General features: G+C 40.8%; 1 protein-coding gene across 3 annotated transcripts in view; it reads right to left on the reverse strand.

Annotated features, from left to right (window-relative positions):
* Nucleotides 1–21,787, reverse strand: part of Akap6 (A-kinase anchoring protein 6) — a 423,485-nt gene that overhangs the window by 325,150 nt on the left and 76,548 nt on the right. For all 3 annotated transcript variants that reach the window (XM_076941872.1, XM_076941873.1, XM_034514536.2), the window contains one exon: nt 2,054–2,417. In XM_076941872.1, coding sequence (XP_076797987.1) covers nt 2,054–2,383 — 330 coding nt within the window. In that variant the 5' untranslated portion in view covers nt 2,384–2,417. The remainder of the gene's footprint in view (nt 1–2,053; nt 2,418–21,787) is intronic.

Genomic DNA, 21,787 nt, shown 5'->3' on the forward strand with positions numbered 1-21,787 from the left:
GATCTCCCCGGAGATGATGTGTCTAACGCTCAAAACAACTATACACTAATGGCACATAAAATTTACATTCCTATTCTGGTTTAAAATTTAAGTTTCCATATGTACGCTATTGATCTAATTAAATGAAGTTAATGACAAGTTAGTATTTTTAAGACCGTTTAAACTTTTAACAGTGTTTTTAGCTGTGTCTTCTAACAGCGTGTTCACACCCCCCCACACACACACTTCTTCTAGCGTTTACTAACTTCCTGTGCACGTGCGAAGAATTTGTGGGGTAACAACTGATTTGCCTTACAAGCTCAATCCTCTATCAACTTAGGGAAGCCACATACCAGATCAGCACTGGAGAGAGTGGTACGAAGGCGTGTCCTCTAACTTCTAGTTTACTCTCATCCCGAGATGCCCAGGGACTATTCCTCTGAATAAATTATTTCTGGAACCCAATTACAATACTCCCTACTGCCATAGGAGGGCGCTGTCAGGGCCTGTCATTCTGCTGAGGCGGCTGCTTCCATCATGCTGAGTTCTTACCGGGAGCAGCTACCAGTGACATCTGCCTCTCTGGCTTACACTGATCATTTGTTCGAGTGCTCCCCTCCCTCCCTCTCTTACTCCTCCCCTCCTCCCTTCTCTCCTCTGTGTCTTTTTTCCCTCCCTGTCTTAAACACTAATGGAGTAATCTGTGTCCTAGTGAGGTCTTGTCAATTTGACACAAGCTAGAGTTATCTGAAAGGAGGGAATCACAACTGAGGAAAATGTCTCATAAGATCTGGCTGTAGGCAAGCCCGCAGGACCTTTTCTTAATTATGGACTGATGAGGATGGGCCCAGACCATTGTGGATGGTATCATCCCTGAGCTGGTGGTCCTGGGTGCTATAAGAAAGCAGGCTGTGCAAGCCATTTGGAGTGAGCCAGTAAGCAGCATTCCTCTCTGGCTTCTGTATCAACTCTGCCTCCAGGCTCCTGCCTTAAGGTTTTGTCCTGACTTCCTTCAGTGATAGACTGAGACCTGACAGGTGTAAGCTGAATAAACCGTTTCCTCCCCAGGCGTGTTTGGTCACCGTGCTGTATCACAAGAGTGGGAGTGTAACCAAGACATCTGGCTGATGATCTGTCGAACTAACGTCAAAGGTCAAAGGTTAAGCCAGATAAAAGGCTAAGCCAGATCCACTCTAAACATTTAGAAACATGCTCTCTCTTGACTGCTCACCTCTCTTCCATGGTGGTTACAGGCTGTAAGTCACTTCAGTGTTAAGATCTATGAATCTGTTTAGGCTTTTTATTTTAGGTCATTTAAGATGAACCAGCTTAGGTGAAATGATCATCCTTAAGATCCCCTCTAACTTGAAGTTTATATAAGGCCTACATGGTATATATTTTTCCCCTCAAGGACCTGGGAGAGAGAAGAGGCTACGGCAGGGTCAGAGTCACAGCGTGTATTTCTGGAGCCCTCATTGAATTGAATTCTCACCAGCACCTCCATTTCTCAGTGCTGTGACACTTTCAAAAGGTCTCCAGAAGCCACAGACATTTGAAAAACTTCTGACACTAGATCAGTTGTTATAAAACGCTCCTTTCTTCTGCATGATGCATTGTCTTCGGATGAAAGGCACTCTACAAGGAGAGCATTGCCCTTCCCACCAGGGTAGAAACCACTGTTTGCTTCAAAGGCAGCATCAGCTTCTGCAGAAGGTACTAATCACATGACCTGTTCACCATCACAGCTCGGTATTCTCCCACGAGTCTTTTGTTAAGCTTTATGGAATCGTTTGTAAGATCCTTTCATTCTCCACAACTGATTTCTATGACACGGAACAAAAATATCCTTCCTGTTTCTTGTATCTCTGTTCTATTCTCAAAGGCCAGTTTTACTCTAGGTAATTTACAATGTCGTAAAATGAGAAGAAAAATTATCTGTTTACCATCAAGAATAATGTTCCCAAATGTTACTATATTTTCACCTTGGACTCTTCCTCATTGGCAGTTATAAAACCCAAACTGGCTCAAGGTACCAGAGGTAATTTTAAACTTCTTTCCAGAAAGCCTGCCTTACCTTTAGCTGAACTAGATGCACGTCCACATGCTTGCTGTCTGCATCCTGCTGGACGGAGTAGGTTAGGTCACGGACCCTCTCTGAGGTCATCCGGAGCCAGGTCTCAATCTCAGGTAAGTGCAGGACAATCTTCCAGTCAGCTGCTGTGTGGAGTGGAGGTAGCTTTCCATACTGCGGCTCAGCCTCTATGTCCTTCACAGCCTCTTCTCCCTCTCCCTCCTCCTGCTCCACAGTAGGTGTCATGTTGATGGCCATGGGTGAGGCATCAGTGGCCATGGGATCTGGGTCCTGTGACCCCAGTGGGGAAAGTGTCACGCTCATGGTTAACATGGAGAAATCTAAGCCTTACTTCTTTCCAAAACAGCTGAAAGGCAAAAGGAAATAGGAAAGCAAAGTCAGACTAGATTGCCAAATAAAGCAACAATACTTCGCAGAAGAAACGGGGTTTCTAAATAAAGCCAGGTTCTAAATTAAGAAACCATTGCTCATAACAAAAACAGAAAGAGGGGTTTTGATTTTATACATTGTAGCCCCAAGACCCAGTATGTAACACAAGAGCATGGTGATATTGTCTCTCCAAATACCCATTTTCTCATTTCCTTAGTAACAAATACTGAGATTGAACTGTTAATATTCCTGTCCTTAATTTAGAGCTAGAGTCCCCTATCTCCTTTGCAGCTAGCTGTGGCCCTGTAGCCAAGTTCTAGCCAATGAGAAGTGGAATAGCTATGCAGAAATTCTGATTGCTGTTTCAAGGGACTGTTGAATAAGCCAGCTGCCAGCCCATCTGCTGTTCACCGTTACTCCAGTCTCTATGGTGGACTTCATGGCCAGAGTTCTAGCTCCCTGTCAGGCTGGAAGATGCCCTGGGGTGCTCGCAGGAGAGGATGGTGAAGCACAGAGCTATGACCGTGGATCAAATGAACCAAGGAACCTCTGCCAGTATTGCTGACATGTGAAAGGAAAGAACAAATTTCTATTGTGTCAAAACAATGATTAAAGGGGGTTTTCCTAATGTGTGTATCCAAACATCATTTAGACTAAAACCAACATATTCTATACATGAGTAAGTAAAAAAAGGGAGGGTGATCTAGTTAATTTTTTTTTTGTTTTTGTTTTGTTTTGGGTTTTTCTTTCTTTCTTTCTTTCTTTTTTTTTTTGTTTGTTTTTGTTTTTTTGAGACAGGGTTTCTCAGTGTAGTCCTGGCTGTCCTGGAACTCACTCTGTAGACCAGGCTGGCCTCGAACTCAGAAATCCACCTGCCTCTGCCTCCCAAGTGCTGGGATTAAAGGGGTGTGCCACCACTGCCCGGCACGGTGATCTAGTTATGAAACACAATGTGCTAGTCTCAGATATTGTCTACTCTGAAGATTGGAGAGATGACAGAAATAGATAGATAGATAGATAGATAGATAGATAGATAGATAGATAGATAGATAGACATAATATGTAGCAATTCCAAAATGTTAGTTTCTTGAAAATAGATTATAGTGAAAAGGTCTAATTAATGCTGATTAATTAATGCCACACCCAGGTTACATCAATATAATATGTAGTTATGTTGAAAATTTCAGAGGCATTTGAAATTTTAGAGTAATAAGCTGTTTTGACACATACTAGTAAAAGGGTTACCAGACAGGTGAGACTAACAACTGCATATCATGGGGAACTAGGTTTGCTTTTGAGGATAACGTTTAGTTACTAAATGATCTTGCTCTTCTGGAAGTGATCTAGCATAAAATACCCTTTAGCTCTTATGTTTTATAATAAATGGGTGTTATTTCAGTCCTGGGAACAGCTTGTACTCAAGACTAATGGGTGTTTTTGTATATTACAAGGTTGTGCTTTGCTGTGGTGGTGTTTATGTGTTTGTTTGTCTGTTTGTTTGTTTAGCCAATTCAAATTATACTTTCATTACTGAAAAGTAGCTGATCGAAAGTTCAAGAAGTTAATGTGGTTATCAGAAAGCAGCTCACACATTTTGTCAGATAATTTTATTAATATTCACTTAGCAGCTGCCTTTGCTTCCCTTGCTATAACCAAGGCCATGAACAAAGCAGTTTTGGGAGGAAACTGCAGAAAAGACCTATTTCACCTCAGAGGTCACAGTCTATCATGACAGGAAGTCAGGGCAGGAACTCAGTCCAGATACCCGGAGGCAGGAGCTGAAGCAGGGGCCGTGGAGGAGGACTGCTTACAGGCTTGCTTCACTTGCATTCTTACACAAGTGAAGACCACCAGCCTAGGGGTGGCAGCACCCACGGGTTAATCATTAATCACTAATCATGAAAAAGACTACCACCAACCAAAGAGAATACATGGTTGGGTCCATGGCTCTAATACCTATGTAGGAGAGGACTGCCTTATAGGGCATCAGTGGGAGGGGAGGTGCTGGGTCCTGTGGAGGTTCGATGCCCCAGAGTAGGGAGAAGCTAGAGGGGTGAGGAAGGAGTGGGTGGAGGAGCACCCTCTTAGAGGCAAAGGGAAGAAGGGGAGGGGGTTGCAGAGGGGAGACTGGGAAGGCAGACAATATTTGACATGTAAATAAATAAAATAATCAATTTTTTTAAAAAAAAATGTACATTCACAAAAAAAAAGAAAGAAAAAAAAATGACTTGCACACAGAACAGTCTGATGTTCTCGTTTTCTCAATTGAGGTTCTGTCTTCCCGGAGACTCTAACTTGTTTCAAGTTAACAACAACAACAACAAAAAAATCAACCAACATTGTAACAAAAACAAAGTTATTCTTACCCACCAATAACAAAGAGGGAAAAATCAAGACAGCAAAAAATCAAGTACCAGTATGATGAACTTGTAACTGTCCACACCAAATGAGCGTGGGAAACAACTAGATCTGCTGAACTGACAAAGTGCCTAAGAGTGGGGCGGGTAAGAGTGGGGCGGGTAAGTGGGGTATGTAAGAGTAGGGTGGGTAAGAGTGGGGTGGGTAGGAGTGGGGTGGGTAAGAGTGAGTTGGGTAAGAGTGGAGTGGGTCCGTATGTCTTAAGTACTCTCCCAGTACAGCTCTATAACCCCTCTCCTGACTTCCTTGTTTCTCCCTCTTTTATCTACTATCATATCCCCTCTCCCCCCTCCTCCCCTCTCCCTCCCCCCTACAAGGTCCCATGCAGCACACACTGGTCTCAGACTTTTGCATTCAAAACTGGCTTTAAAGTTCTGATCCTCTTGCTTCTGACCCCCAAGTGCTGGGACACCTGGAGTATACACAATGTCTACATTCCCTTTCCTAATTTTTCAGCATCTGAATTTTGAGTTAAATAAAGTTTATCAGTGAATTTTCTGAAGCAAGGTTATTTGCAAAAGGCAAAACACATCTCATTCAGTTGGCTGACCCCCTTTGGTGCCTGCCTTAGGAATCTGCCTGGTGACAGGAGAGAGAAATCCCTTATATTTTTAACCATCTTGTGTTTAACTTATTAAATGGTAATGATACTAGCTTTAGCTAATAAAAAAAAAACTCAAATATAACAAAATTCCATGGAAGGCATCCAATCCCAGGAAGTGCGAGTTACCCCAGTACTTCCTGTGTCACACAGGTGCTGACTCTGACTTCCCCGAAAACTTCCCTTAATTATTAATCAGCTCACTGCTTTCTAAGGGACCAATATCAAGTCTCAGTCTCAGAAAAGAAATCTGATAACAAAGGTTAATAAAGCCTCCTTATTCAAGGACGTATAACTGGTTACAAATGAAGACAATGTAACAATGATTGTCTCAAAAACTGGACTGTGTCAAAGGTCAACTAAGAGTCAGACTGGTGTGCACTGAGCTGCCTCAGATGCACAGATAGCACCTACTTGCCCAAGACCCTGTATAACTAATGGGTGTCCCTTACTGACAGGCAGTTTTGTCAGAGTCCTAAACCAAGTCACACACATCCTACCTTAAACTAGAGATATATCAACGAGTCAGCTCACCCAATCACAGAATTGTCTTACCCTGTGCCCTCAGGTCACACACAAGTAAGCACAGGGCAATCACTCAATGTCTCTCAGACTTAGTTTCCTCAGCTGCAGAATGAAGGGACCGAACTAGAGAAGATCTTATCTGGGCAGAAGAATGTGAGACTGCTCGCAGCTGGAGATCCAGAATTTCACGGTGATCACTGCTTCTGCTTCTTATCTATTCTTATCATGTGTAACTACTGCATGGCGGCTCTCCATCACACTAAAGCACACAAATAGAATCAACTGACTTGCCCTAGTTCATAAGAAAAAAAATATTACTAAGAAAAATCATTTCTAAAGCATGGTTAGCATTGATATTTTTCCCCAGAAGAACAAACACAACAAGGACTCCCCTCAAGGAACCTTCCCCTCAAAACTAATGGCACCGTCATGGTTCTGTGTGTAGAGCATAAACATGATAGAAAAACTAAACAAGAAGGTGTCTGGGGAGGACCACTGTGCATCACTCCAGAGAGGGCTTAGAAGCCTTGCGGCTTACAAGCCCTGAAAGGCAAACTTCAAAGCAAGTTTTTCCTGTGACAAATGTTCTACTAATCAAACTGCAAGCAAAGAAGTTTCTCCTGTAGCCTAGGGATGTAGACAAAGCGGTGTTTTACTGAGCTCACACTTGAGTTTCTGTTGTGTACGGTCCTTTACATATACTTTTGCTACTGAGAAATGAATGCTTGGGTCATACGCTTAGCAATCGTGGGACCTGGTGGTATAAGTGAATCAATCACATGGCTCACGAGAAACAATTAATAGGAACATCTGATTTTCAACTCTGACAGTTCACATTGCAACACAGCATCGATGGCTCCGCTCCCTGGTTTTCACAAACGTCACGTCCGATGTAAAAGATAAACCTGTGCAATTCAAGGCAACAGCTTCAGCATGCAGAGACTATGGTGATGACCTTTGTGTGGCCTTTTCCTGTCCTTATCCTGGTACTCACTCTGGCTTTTGAAACACATTAACTATTCAACTAATGCAAAATAGTAGGGCACAAGTTTCTACTTCTAGGTGCTGCAACTTCTACTCTTTTCCTTCACGAGTCACTTCATACAGGAAAAGAGGCCTTCTAGTCACAGAGATGTTAGAAAAGAAAATGCCACTAGACAGCAGGTCACGACAGGGCAAGTGAGAGCATCAGGCCAAGAGCATACAGGTACCCACCGAGTTGCAACTGACTCCAAGAAGACAGAGACCGATCAATCAGCGTTTGAAGCCCAGGGACCTCTCCCTCCCTCCCATCACCAAATGTTTGTCTGTGGTCACCTTCCTGGCATTAGAGATAATACCCCCTTTTATCCTGGCTCCTGTTAAAAATAGCATCCATCAAATCCTCTCCTTTCCATGCAACTAAAGGAGAGGCAATATACAAAGCCTGAGTTTCCCAGGATACATTTGTATATGTTTAGATGAGGGCAGCCTTCTTAGGGAAAATCAGAAAGCAAGGACCCTAGCTGTCCAGCCCTAAAATCGCCCATCTCTCCTTTCTCCTGTAATTCCCCTCTCTTAAATAAGCACAAAAAGCGAGAAGTTACCAACTGTACTCACTGTAAATGCTTGGTTCCTAATGTCCCTTCAGGATCAAACCTCTGGCTCCTCCTTCTCTCCCCATCCTGGCTTTTTGCTTGTAGTCAAACAAGAGCAAGGCCAGTGTCAGCTGCTCCAGGCTGGCAGTGCTGCAGCAGCCTCGGTTCTCTTGAGTGACCTAACCCTTAAATGAAGGCTGCTACCCAGTCCCTATTTGGAAGCCATTGTGTATGTTACAGACTGTAGCCACGGGCAGGCCTATTGTAAACAGTCAGTGACGATCTGTGCTAGGCAAAGGAGATAGTTGCCAAAACTAGGACACCTAAGGAAAAGAGTGCTCCATGGACAGAACACTGCCAGCCACTGCTCAGAAGAACCAGGATGATACTCCGTATGCCTGAGGCCAGATAAAGTAAGGGTGGTGTGCTAGCTGTCAAAGCTGTCTGACTGAGTGGGCTTGTGTGTTCCCCTTTTCCTCAAGAAACTGTTTCTCTCGTGTATGTATTCCATGAAGTGAGAAACAGTCTCGTTATTACATGAAGCAATCATAAGTCTGAATACAGCCTTCCACACTCTGCTTGCCCGACGTGACTAATTTTAGCCACATTGACAGATCTGCGTGCTGCATGTCACATCACAAAACAGAGGCAGAGGCCATTGTGTTAGGCATGATTCCATCAATTCTGACCTAACAAACAGTCCCTTTTCCCCACTTCCTTTCATTTCCTTCTTTTCTGCTCTGATAACCACTCGTCACAGACCCCATTCATACTGACATTTAGAAAGGAAAAACACATCTTCTAGACTATTTCGGTTTTTGTCTCATGATTTGATTGCATTAAGGAAAACAAACAAATTCAAGAAGTACACCTGAAACCTGAGCCCAGGACGGAAGAAAGCACAAGGGCATGTTAATAAGCTGCTGAAATTGATGCCCCGCCCACCTAGAGGGATGTGCATCTGCCTCCGGGCTTTATCATGCCGCTTTATCATGCCGCCTGCCTACCGCCCTGTATCCTGCGGGTCCACAGACAGGAAACTGAACCATTTTAAGTCAAAGAGCTGCTGGCGAGTTGGAAGTACACAATGAACTGAGGGAAAGAAGAGACAATGGCTCCGCCTCCAAACGAAATCTCCAGAGCCGTGAACTGAGCCTCTTCCTGTGCCTTCTCACTCACCAACCACCAACCGCATGTTTTCTGGGACTCCTGGGAATGACACTGTTCTAACCTTCCTGCATTCACAGGCCATCTCAGGGTAAAGAGAACATCCAGGGCACCTGGGAAGGGGACATGTTGACAAGCAGGCTGGGACAGACCACCACGGGGTTTTCCCCTTTCTATGTTTTAATGTCCTTCCACGGGCACATGGCTGATTACATCCACCCATCATTCAGACAGCCTGTGTGGAATTACACTTTTTCCTTCAGCCATGCCCTTAACTCCCCTCCCCCTAAGCATAGCATCTTCTGTCAGCAATACTGTACTTCATAAATCACATTCCTTCCTCAGCCCCTCCTCCTAGATTTTCTGAAGACTGAATAGCCAGTCTGACCAGACTAGTCACTATGTCTCATGTTTTCTTTCTTCCAGGACAGAAAGAAGTCCCTGTCACAGAGATTCACTTGGCTGCCTGAGGCAATCAGCCTCAAAGCATGCACAATCATCAGTGTGTTCGTGGGCCACAATGAGCTGGAAAGAACACACAATCTCTAAAAAATACAAAGCAAAATACCAGTATTGTTACTTAGCCACTACTATTAATGTGAATGAAATGAATTAAGAGTCATTTCAAATCAGCTGACATAGCAACTATGTGTAAAACACCTTATGTTTATATGACACATTGTATGTAGGGTCAAGAGATACAATTTCGTAGGAACAGTCTCTGTCTCTCCTACCTCGGCACTTCTGTATACTGCATAGGCAAGAAGCAGTGAGATACACATAGGCAAACTAACAGAATGGATTAATCCCTGGACAGAAACATGTTAACAGCACCATTTGCTGGAAAAGGTGATAGTGGAAATAAACTGAGTTTGATTTAGATAGGAGGAGACAGAAGGACGTTGATGGGATTGTAGGCAGGGGAAATGGGTTAACACAACCACCCCTACATCATGGAGTCAGAAAGTCAGCAGATAACTGTTGAGAGAACTGAGAATTCAGTGTGACCCGGGAGTAGGGCAGAGGAAAAACTGCAGCCACATTCCGATGGCTTTGGAATATGTGAGGCTTGGAATGAATCTCACGGGGCTACGGAATCTGGAAAGGCGGCTTAAGAAGAGAGAACAGATAAAATGAGACAATAAACGACGTATGGAAGCTTATTTATCAAGAAAGGGGAATGAAAAAGAAAAATTGAGATAATTAAGGCTGCTTTGTCTAGGCAAATCTTAATCAACACAGAATATAACCTTAAAACTTCCAGAAGTACCAGAAGGGAGGGAGGGAGAAAGGGATTGGCTTTATATCAGAGTGATTAAGGGGACTGTGTGTCCTGTCCTACCTACTCCATTAAATATAAAAAGGAGGCTCCATTTTTAGTTCTCCATTAGCGTCCGCTCACAGTCGTATCGCAGATTCGAAGTGGAAAACTTTTAAATACCATTTTATATAATTATGTGACTTTTTTCTTGTTCTAAAATGTCTTTCAAATTCATACATATTAAATCAAACATTGTCAAGATGGAAGCACCAAGGTGAAAAAATCCTCTCCATCTCCATGTTTTTAAGTCCTAACAACAAATGGAGAGCCTCTGCGTTCCTGTCCTCCTTCAAAACGAAAAGTAAGAGGAAGCCGAACTGCAACAACAGAGTAAGCTCTTAGCATCCTGAATTCACAAATCTGTTCATCACCTGTATTAACACAGTGTTTGGTAACTCCCTGTACATTCCCAGATACAAACACATTTCTGTGAAGAGGTTGCTAAGGAAATATCTAGGTAGACAGCCCACTGAATACAGCTACCTAATTTTGCTCCTTCTAAATGCCTACAATCACTACCAAAAAAGGGGCTTTTCTGCTAAGTAAATGCCAAAAATAAGAGGAAAAGCAATGTTTTGAAAGCTGTAAATTAGATAAGCAAGTAATACATGGCTTTCATAACTTACAAAAGCTAAATTCTAAGCCAGTAATTCAGGGAACACAGAAGCAACTTGCCTTTTCTTTCAAGGATTTTGGAACTGGTGGACTTAGTCATCTCTTTGGATAGGCAGGGGTGGTGCCTGGGGGAAATAATTTTACCCAAAAGAGGTCTGGTCTTTGTCCAAGCTCCTAGGAGGAAACCCCTAAGTGCATGAGGTTTTCTAAGTGATCAGAACAACTGAGAATGAAGCCTAATGGACAGATGGATCAACCAGCAATCCAAAGGGTTAGGGCTGTCACCTTTCATGCCCCTACTCTGAAGCCCCCCAAAATGACAGTGAACCTTGAAGCTCAGGGGTGCTTCCAAAGTTGGCAGCACTTGATATAGTGTGTGTGTGTGTGTGTGTGTGGTATTTGTTCATGTCTCTGCAGGGATGTGTGGGTACATGTGTAAACGTACACACGGAGGCCAGAGGTCAATATTGGGTGTTTTCCTTAATTATTTTCTACCCTATTTTTTGAAACAAGGTCTCTTAGAGTGTAGTGATTTGAGTAGATCCCTAAACTGCCAGCAAGCCATGAGGGTCCTTCTGTCTCTAGCTCCTCAGCACCTAGGTTACAGGTATAAACTGCTGTGCCCAGCTTTTTATGTGAATGAGAGGGGTCTGGACACAGGTGTTCATGTTTGTGGCAAGTTTACTGAATGATATATCTCTTAATATTTGGATTTCTTAACATGGGAATTGAAAAAAGAAAAAGCAAACTATTTTTCTTCAGAAGAAAAAATAAGTCCTATCTATTAAGGACTAAGTAAGCACTTCTCAAGAAGAGAAACATAAATGGCCAGTATGTGCACAAATAAATGATTGATCTAACCGAGCATTGGGGAAATGTAAGTCACGGCCCTCGAATATTACCTCACTCCAATAGAATGGCAAAAGCTAACACAGTTTGGCAGGAATATAGAGAATGAAGAACTCTTATAGACGGTTGGGGTGATGTAATCAATACAGCTGCATGGAAAATAGTAACGACTCCTCTACAATTGAAATTAAAACCATCATATTATCTAGCAAGTGCGCTACTGAGTACAACATCAAAACAGAGATGAAACACATCAAACAAAGGTTTGCATTTCTGTTTATTTAACCCCAATTCACAATCCCTGAAATATGGAAACAACACAGATGCCTTTCAATAAATGCGTAGATAAAGTTTGTGTGGCATATATAAACAATGAGATATTATTCAGCCATAAAAATGTATGGCATTCTGTCATTTACATATGTCATTTACATACGGATGGAACTGGAGGTCATTGTGTTAATTGAAATAAGCAAAAGAAAAGCAAAATTCTATGTTCTCCCTAATTTGCATAAACAAATATACTAATCTCAAATAATAATAAATGGGAGTAGTGGTCACTAGACGCCATGCAGTTCAGAGGGGAATGGAGACAGAATGAAATCTCATAACGTACCCCGAAACACAGACTGGAGAAACTTCCTCTGGGTCTTCAGCATAGTAGAGAACCTATCAGTTACAATAATCTATGATAGATTTTAAAATGAGGAATAGAATATGAAATTCCCAATAAATAAAAATGATTAACCAGGAGATGGGGATGTTTGTTATCCTTATTACACATGATACACATGTCCTATGTCGTCATAATGCATCCCATAAGGTTGTATAAATATTGTGTCTTTAAAAAAATAAAGGGAAGAAAGAAAAAAGAGAGAGAGAGAAAGAAAGGAAGGAAGGAAGGAAGGAAGGAAGAAAGAAAGAAAGAAAGAAAGAAAGAAAGAAAGAGGTAAAGAGAAGAGCGGCAGAAGGGCTCTGGAGAAGTAAATAAGCCAGTCAAATATTCATTGCAATGAGTCTGGTTCAAGACCTCTAGCTTCTGTGACATCATCAATATTGGATCCTCGCCGGGACTCCTCCCAGTAATCCAGTTGTTGCCTTGTGTCATGACGATACTGCAGCTTTGGAACAGCAGGACCAGCCCTTTCATGAGCGCCAGTAGCTCACAGATGATGTAGATTTTGGGGTGGGCTAACTCATAGCCCTGGATTGGGCTTGGGTGCTAGCTGAGCTGGTCAGCCTGATGACCACCTTATTGTACCACTGGGTGAGCTCTCCAGCTCTTCAGGCTAATCCACCCAATTCTGCCATTGGCATGAGGTAGGGTCAACTCTCCTGCCCTCACACCTGCAGGGCCAGCTCACCTGGGCCCCAGGGACTAGCTCTACTGTGCTTCCCATGGCAGGGCCTGCAGCTAGCCAGGGGCAGAACCATCTTACCAGCACTCATGACCCTAGGGACAGTGGGTGAGTGGGTAGAGCACAGCACTCCTGAGCCCAAGCCATACCCCAGGACAGATGGGTAGCCAGACCAGCTCTCCCATGCTCACCCCCACAGAGCGGCTCACCCCCTCCCCTTCCACCAGGGTCAGCTCTACTGTGCGGCCCAGGCAAGGAAGTGCCATAATTTTAAATACAAAATGTTCACCTTGACTCAATTCAATAACACTGCTGCATACATTTCACTAAAATAATCTTTCAGAAAGAACTTTAAGAACCAAGAAGACATTTCTGATTAACAACCACCAGCCCAATGGAGTCTCACTGGGTGTACAAAGCACGCTTAAGGGCAGCCCCATGGGCACCAGTAAATGCCAACACAAAACAATCTCAAGGGTATTTTTGGAGATTTTCTTTTTGTTTCAAATTGCTCTGTTTGGGCTTTTAAAAAAAAAAAGACTGGTCTTTTGTTTATATATCATAGTTTCTGATTTTGTGTTTTCATGGATTTTGTGTGTGTGTGTGTGTGTGTGTGTGTGTGTGTGTGTGTTTCTTCTGCTTTTTCTTTTCTTTTTAATTTTTACTTTCCATTGTGGTTTGTTTTATTTGCCTGTGGCAATGACGAGACTTGGGTGAGGGAGAGAGAGATCAAGGTGAATCTAAGCTATTTCAATGTTCATCCTAACGAGTACATACATGGTAGAGAAGATAACTCTTGTTTTCAAGGACAAGTGAATCAGGCTACAAAATCAAATAATGAATTGAGCCAATTCTTTCCATTGATATTAATTTGCCTTCTGCTGCTCACGCTGCAGTGTGAGAACACCTCGAATAACTATTACACTTTCTCTCAGAAACAGAGGACTGTGGAAATGAAGAACTCTTAGAAGGACTGGAATTGACTGGAATTTCCCAACCAATATTCCTTCACTTTAGCTTCTCTGACATTCGAGGCATCTAATGTCTGAGAAATATAACAATGAAAGGTGCCCCTGGCTGCAAAGGTCTCCCATGAGCAGGGTCCTCCTCCTGTGTTCCTTACTGCAGAAGCCACTCCCACAGCCTTTCAGTAAGACAGAGCCTGTTTGTTTCAAATATCTTTCAGTCATTTTGCTCTAAATCTATCAAGTTCATGAAACAGTCAAGCATTTCAAAATCAAAAGTTAATGTCTGGTTGAATCAGACTTTGCTCCAAAATGAATTGGTGTTTTGAAAAACATCCACAGAGCAATGAGGATCTTATACAATAAGCCTTAGAAGAAAAATACCTCACATATTTTAAGTACTAGGTAGACAGTACAAGCTCAAGGATGTTGTGTCTATATTGGAAGTTATAAACGCGTAAGGCATGGACTAGTTCAGCATAAAATTCTCCTCCACTGGATTCTTGTTTCTTAATAAATTAATTATTTCACTGTTCAGTAAAATGCATAACTACAATAGGACTTCTGATTAGGAGCTAACGACTTCAAACCTCGACAAAGAGTCCACTAGATCCTGTATCAACCTTAGAAGACTACAGTTTGAATCCCACCGGACACGTGGGCAGCTCTTCCGCTCATTAAAGACATCAGAAAGATTTACGTTTTGAATGTAGGGCTTCTCTAGGTGTCATGCACATGAAGATCAACATGCTGGATGTCTTTCAAAGGCCGACTCACAGTCTCTCACCTATGGCATCAGCACGCTAGGGTCTGAAAGCAAAGTCCGTCCAGTCATCGGCTCTCTCCACTTCCCACCTCCCAAGCTGAGCTGCAGAGAAAAAGAAGCAGCGGCAGTTTCCACAAGAGGTCACAATCTGAGCTGCTCACTTACTCTGCGACTCAGCTAAGCCTGCAGTCACGCCCCACACAGGAGCGACTCGCCGGCAGCTTGGTGGCATGGAAGATGACTGTGCACTCGATGTTTCAATTTTTCATGTCTTTCCCTTGTAGGCAATAGTTTCTCATAATTGATGTGGCACTCAGAAACAGCAGGGCCTTCTCAATAACCTGTCTGTCTCTTTTTGACTCATGCACCACAGTCAGATCCACCACGTGACACAGCTACTTTTGTTCCCACTTAATCATTTACAGCGGCTACAAAAGAATCTCAGATAAGTCTGCTTGCGGTGGCTTCTGTTTATCTCACACTTTGCTGTGATCCTGACATTGCTAACAATTCTGAATGATTCAGGCACTGACGTGTCTCCTGGAGGTCCTTTGAGTTTCTCCAGCAAGAAATGCTACTTTTCCTGCCAGAAAAATGAGTGATATAGAATATTTCTAACAGTCAGCTGCTTTAGTTTTTTTTTTTAAAAAAAAAGAATTTGGGAGTGGTCTCTAATAAGCTGGTTCTATGTGGTAAGGGTTTTATTTTTTTCTTTTAACATATAATAAAACACAAGTAGCTGGAAGACTATAGTTTCCTCCCTTCAATGTGAAAATTGATGTGATTTTTTTTTAAATTAGAATACAATTACATCATTTCTCCTTCCCTTTCCACTCTTCTATTCTTCCTATGTATTCTCCCCTTGCTCATTCTCAAATTGACTACCTCTTTTTCTTTTATTGTAGTTTTGCGTGTGTGTGTGTGTGTGTGTGTGTGTGTGTGTGTGTGTGTGTGTCAATATATAGATGTGATCTAAACATTCCATACACTATTACTAGTACATACATGATTTCAGGACTGACCACTTGGTATTGGTTAACCAATTGGAGGTTCTTCCCTGGGGAAAACTATTTCTCCTGATCTCAGAATTCGTTAGTCACATGCAGATTTTGTCTAGAGTTGGGGCCCCTTGAGCTCTCCTCCTTCCTTGTTAACATGTATCCTGATACCGTCCTTGTTTAAGTCTTGTTTAGACAGCTGTGTTGATGAGACTTCAGGAGTACAGCCTCTCTGACTTTTCTGGGAGATGCAGACTCAGCAACCTTGCTGGTCTCCTAGCAACTACAATCTTTTTGTTTCCTCTTCTGCTATGATCCCCGAAACTTAGATACAGGAGTTGTATTGTAGATCTATCAGTTGGGGTTGGGCACGATACAATCACTTATTGTCTGCATTTGTACCCGGTGTAGTTTCCTGTAATGGTCTCCATCAGTTGCAAAGTGGTTTCATTCTTGAAGGTGAAATATACTACTTATCTGTGGGTATAAGAATAAATATTTAAAATTTGGTTACGGAAAATGCTGGTTGAGTAAAGTGGCAGTTGTAGGTTCTTCTCCAAGACTCATTATTTTACTAGCCTGAGGTAGTTGGCTAGGTGCCCAGTACCAGGTGTGATTTTTCCATGAGCAGATCTTACATTCAGTTAAATATCTGAAGGTTACTACCAAGATGTGTGTGCCACTGTTATACCCTTTGGAATATTGTGCCATCCTGGTTCTTGTTATGGTTCATAGCTGTCATAGCTGGGTAGGATTATTGGTTGCTTCCCTCCCTGAGAGGCTTATGTGGTGGTTCTGGTGCCGTGAAAGACAAACCACAGGAAGATTTTCAGGGTAGATCCATTTTGGATATTCAGAATCCTGTATCCAACGTGTATGGTGTCTTCAGCAATAGGAACTGGCCTTCCAGCTCTGGGATGTGATCAAGAGCAACAGAAATAGCTCATGTTTATGATGTGAGATTTTTGAAGAAAATTAGTCACATCTATAAAGAAGCAGAGGAATATGCTAGCTGACAGTTTAAGGGAAGAAGGGGATTATTGGTTCCTTTAGATTTGGCATCGTCCTGGGTATTCTGGCAAAAGGTGACTCAACATGTGCTCATCCTTTACCCCACCCCCAGAGGAACAGCTGCAGCTTCTAAGCTCAGTTGCTTCTCAACTGAATGAGAATGGAAACAAGCTGAAAACCACTGAGCTCGGGATGCAAGGGCAAGCCTCAGCACTTGAGTTTCCCAAAGGATGTTTTAAAGGAAGAAATACCTCTCACTTAACAAACTGTTAAAATGTGTTGAGATGTATCCATATCTAAATGGAGCAAGGTTTCCATTGTAACAGAAGTCCAGAGTGCAGGAAGAACATCTTCCTGAGCTAAGAGTATGAAGCAGTCACTTGAGTCAAATAGCATTGGTTTTTATTCTTCACTGACTATAAAGAAAATAAAATAGACAAACTGGGCTTCACAAAAACTTAAAACATTTGTCCAAAAAAAAAAAAAAATTCAACACAGTAAAACAGCAAGTGGCAGGGTGAGAGAGAAACATCAATAAATCATGCATATGTAAAAGGATCAACAAATAGAATATACAGAAAACTTCAGGACACAGAAACAAAACCACAAACAACCCAATTTTAAAAATGAGCAAAGAACTAAAATATATATATATTTCTCCAAAGAAGGTGTACAAATGGCTGATAAATCCACAAAGCATCGTCAAGCATCAGCAACCATCAGGGAAATGCTCACCAGAGCTAGAAGAGACTGCCTCCCCAACAAACAAACAAGTAAGCAAAAGCATGAGCGTGTAGAAATATTGGAACCTTTATGTTAACAGAAGTATGAAGCAACACAGCCCTGTAGGAAACAGTGTGGCAATTCTGGAAGAAATAAAAATAGAATCAGCAGCCAGAAAAGTTCCAAGAAAAAAAATTCTCTTTTGGATATGGAGCCAAAAAGGAATGAAACCACGCTCAGAAAGAGAAAGTCTGAACTCGTGTTCAATAGCAGCAGGGTTCACAGCAGCCAGAACATGGGAACAAGCAAGGGATCAACCCTCAGCTGACGAATGGGGAAACCAAACGTAGTAAATACATACAATAGAGCATCAGTCACCCTTAAAAGGCGTTCTGACACAAGGTGAATGAACCTTGGAGACATATGCTAAGTGAAAACAAGCCAATCACAAAAAGACAAATACTGTATGATTCCATGCAAATAGCCCAAACCACAAAGACAGGCAGTAAAGTGTGGGTAGTTGGTGGGGAGGGGAAAGGGAATTAGTCGTTACTGCTTGGTAAAGTTTACAAAATGGGGAGTAAGATGTCTGTGGGGGTGGCTACGCAACAATATGAATGTATTTAATTCCACTGAATGATTAATTTAAAAATGGTTCTTACCAAAAATGCCTAACTGAAGCATAAAGCCCATAAAAATTCCATTGAGTTCATTTTAATTTTAAAGATTTTAAAAGAAGAAAAATATATTTTGCACACATATGAGATTCTCAACATATAAATACATATAAATAAAGGTGATCCTTGTGGTAAATTCATGTCATGTGTCTTTGAAAAGAACTGTTAGTGAATAAGGACTAGTAGTAAAATCAAGGGAATGTCAAAAGTTATGAAAGTATTATAGAAAATTCAGACTCTACAGATCTAAAATTTCAGCTAAATTAATATAAGATCTCATATTTATACATGAATTGATTTCAAACACGATTCAGGACATAGCCTAAAAACACACAATCAATATTGTGATATTTAGTGTTAATTGTCAACTAAACAGATTCTGGAATCACCTGGGAGATGGATCTGGTCATGCCTGTAAGGGATTATCTTGATTAAGTTAACCGAGGTAGAGGACGCCATCTTAACTGTGGGCAGCACCATTCCCTAGGCCAGGGTCCTGAACTGTGTAATGGATCATGCATAAACATGGTGAGACTAGCATTCCTTGTTCTCTGTACCTCATTGTTGACTTATTGTGAACAGTTGCTTCAAGCTCCTGCTGCCTTGACTTCTCTGACTGTACCGTAGAACTGTGAGCAAGAATCAACCCTTTCTCCTTTGAGTTGCTTGTCAGAGTATTTTGTCACAAATAGGAAAAGAAACTTAGATAACAACAAAGGCAATTTCTCAATACTACCTGAGTATTGGCATCATTTCAACATCTGTCCAAACCTGGAGAAATGTGTGTGCTGCTACAGAAATACATATCTCAGAGCTTCTGTGAGTCTGTAAGGCCTTGGATATTTAACCACACAGACTTAACCCACACTTCTTGGGTACTAATTCTTTCTGGGTACCAATAATATCATAAAAGTTTCTGAAATATTGGAGACACATATCTAAAATCTCATTCTGGATTAACCCTTTCCTCTCCACGTTAGTTTTGGTCATGGTGTTTTATCACAGCAATAGAGAGCAAATCAAAGTCATCCACTATCACCAACCACTGCCCTCCCCTAGGACAAAACTAAACAGAAATGCAAACCATGCAGAAGTTTCAGTGGGCCATACTCTCTTTCTTAACTTGGCTATAAAATGTAAATGCTTCAAATATTTCTTTATATTCTGTATTATATTCTCTTAATAGTAGAAATAACATATATTAATACATGCATTCATGATAAAAATGTCTACTCTGGAATAGGGCTAGCTCAAGTCAGCCTTTTTTTTTTTTCCTCTATCAAAATACAAACAAGCGGGTCAATTAATTCTGCTGCAAAATTACATAAGGAGAGCTTTGTCAACTTAGAGAATAAAAAGTCCTCCTGAAGAAATGGGCATTCACAGTGTAGAGTAAGCAGAATATCACTCCCTCAGAAGGGATGCATTTGACACAAGTTCTGTAATGTACCACTGACACAGTACTTACAAATGGGTAGGTCTGGGAACTCTGTCTCCAACCACCATTTTCTGAAACTGAGCTACTCACATTAGCTTCTGATAAAAGCTAATATTGTAGAATTCAGTGTTACATAGCAATTTTTTATAGATGATGAGCCACAGTTGACACATAGGCAATTTTTAAAAGTCAAAAAACAAAACACAAACAAATAAAACAAAAACAAAAAAAAAAACCAATATGTATACCCTTAAAGATCTCTGGGTAGCCAGCAAAATCCGAAATTAGGAAATGTGTTACAAAAAATAACAAATAAGATGTGTAAGCCAAATCGTTAGCTAGCAACGGAGAAAATAACAGGCAGGTTTATATATAGGAAGACCACCCAAATGCCTAGAACCAGTAACATATTTTCACCCTAGGCATGAGGAGAACATGGTCAAAAAAAAAATCTCCTTTATTTATGTATTTAGGTAAATTATATTCATTATTAGAAAATTATTTTATTATAACTACTAACAAAATAATGGTAAACATTCGTGAGACTCATTTTACTATTTCTGTACATGCATGTAACATGTAATCATGTCATTCACCCTTCTGCCCTTTTCCCTTCCTCTTCCAGCCCCTACACAGTTCCTGAAGTTCCTCTTCTACTTTCAGCTCCTCTTACTGTTTTGTTTGTTTGTTTGTTTGTTTTTTGGGTTTTTTGTTTGTTTGTTTTGGTTTTGGTTGTTTGTTGTTCATTTTTGAGTCTTTACATTTGAAAAAAAGAAGTGATATTTGTATTTCTGGCTTGTTTCACTTAATATGATATTCTCTAATTTTATCCACTTTCTTGAAATAATAAAATTTCATTCTTCTTTATGGTTAAATAATATACACACGCACATGTACAAACACACAAACAACAATAGCATAAGATTTGTGGGTATGCAGGTATCTCTAAGGTTTACAGATATCTCATGAATGACACAGCTGGACCACATCGTGGCATTGTATTTTCAGTCTTTAAAGAAACCTTGTTGCTGGTTTATGTAGAATCAGGACAAGTTAACATTCTATGAACAGTGTAGAAGGGTTGCTTATCCTTTACATCCTTGATGGCATTTCTTTCTTTGTTTTTTTTTTTTGTTTGTTTGTTTGTTTGTTTGTTTGTTTTATAAAAGGCATTCTAACTGGGGTGATATGGAATCCAATTATAGTTTTATTTGCATTTCCCCAACTGCTAAAATTATATTGATCATTTTAAACATCTATATTTATATAGATTTATATTTCTTCCAAGAAATGCAGACAGATGTTTCAGTGAGTTAATGTGCTTGGCCACTAACCCTTGCAACCTGAGTGTGACTCATGGGAGCCACTTTGGTTGAAGGAGAGAGTGGACACGCTTATATTTTTCATTATCTTAAAGAAAATGCTTTCAGTTTTTCTAACTTAGTACAATGTTAGCTATAGGATGATTATATATAACCTTTACTCTATTGAGTTATAATCTTTCTATGCCTAGTTCATTTAGGGCCTTGTACTATGAGAGGGAGTTGAGTTTTATTAAAGGCTTTCTCTGTATCTATTATAATCATGTGGTTTTTGTCTTTGGTTCTTCTTATATGCAATTACTGATTTGCACATGTCCAACCATCCTTGCATCCCTAGAATAATATCTGTTTTCCATGGTGTGTGACTGGCTGTTTTTATCATGATGCTGAATTTAATTTGTGATGTATTTTGTTGAAGACTTTTGCATCTAAGTTCAGGAATATTGTCTACAGATGTGGTGGCACTACTTCCAGGTTTTGTAGTAGAGTAATTCAGGCTTCAAAGGATAAATTTCAAGGGTTTTCTTTCAATTTTATGGAATAGTTTGAGAAACATCATAATTTTTTCTCCATTAGAAGTTGGTAAAGTTCAGCAATAAAGCCTTCCCATCTGGAACGTATTGGAAAACTTGTTACAGGATTGACATCATTCCTTGTTATCTGTCTACTTGGGTTTTTATATCCTCTTCATTCATCTAAGTCTGTAAATATGTATTTTTTTTCTAGATTTTTCCAATGTATTAACATACTGTTCTTTTAAAAATTGGTCTTGGAATATAGGGCAGTGATATAGTGCTTCCCTGATATCCATATGTTCCCTTCATTTTGTTGATTTTCTTTGAATTACTTTAAATATTTACTCTTCATTTATGAAAGCAAATTTAAATAGAATCCTACATTTTTATTGTTTGGAGTATGTCTTTCTCCAGAAAAAAAAAATAAAACGAAGAATCTCTTTTCTAAGATACAAAATATAGCTGTAGGCAAGAGTGGCCTACCTTTAACTTGGAGATTTG

The sequence above is a fragment of the Arvicanthis niloticus genome, chromosome 11 (assembly GCF_011762505.2).
Source record: "Arvicanthis niloticus isolate mArvNil1 chromosome 11, mArvNil1.pat.X, whole genome shotgun sequence".
Classification (NCBI taxonomy): domain Eukaryota; kingdom Metazoa; phylum Chordata; class Mammalia; order Rodentia; family Muridae; genus Arvicanthis; species Arvicanthis niloticus.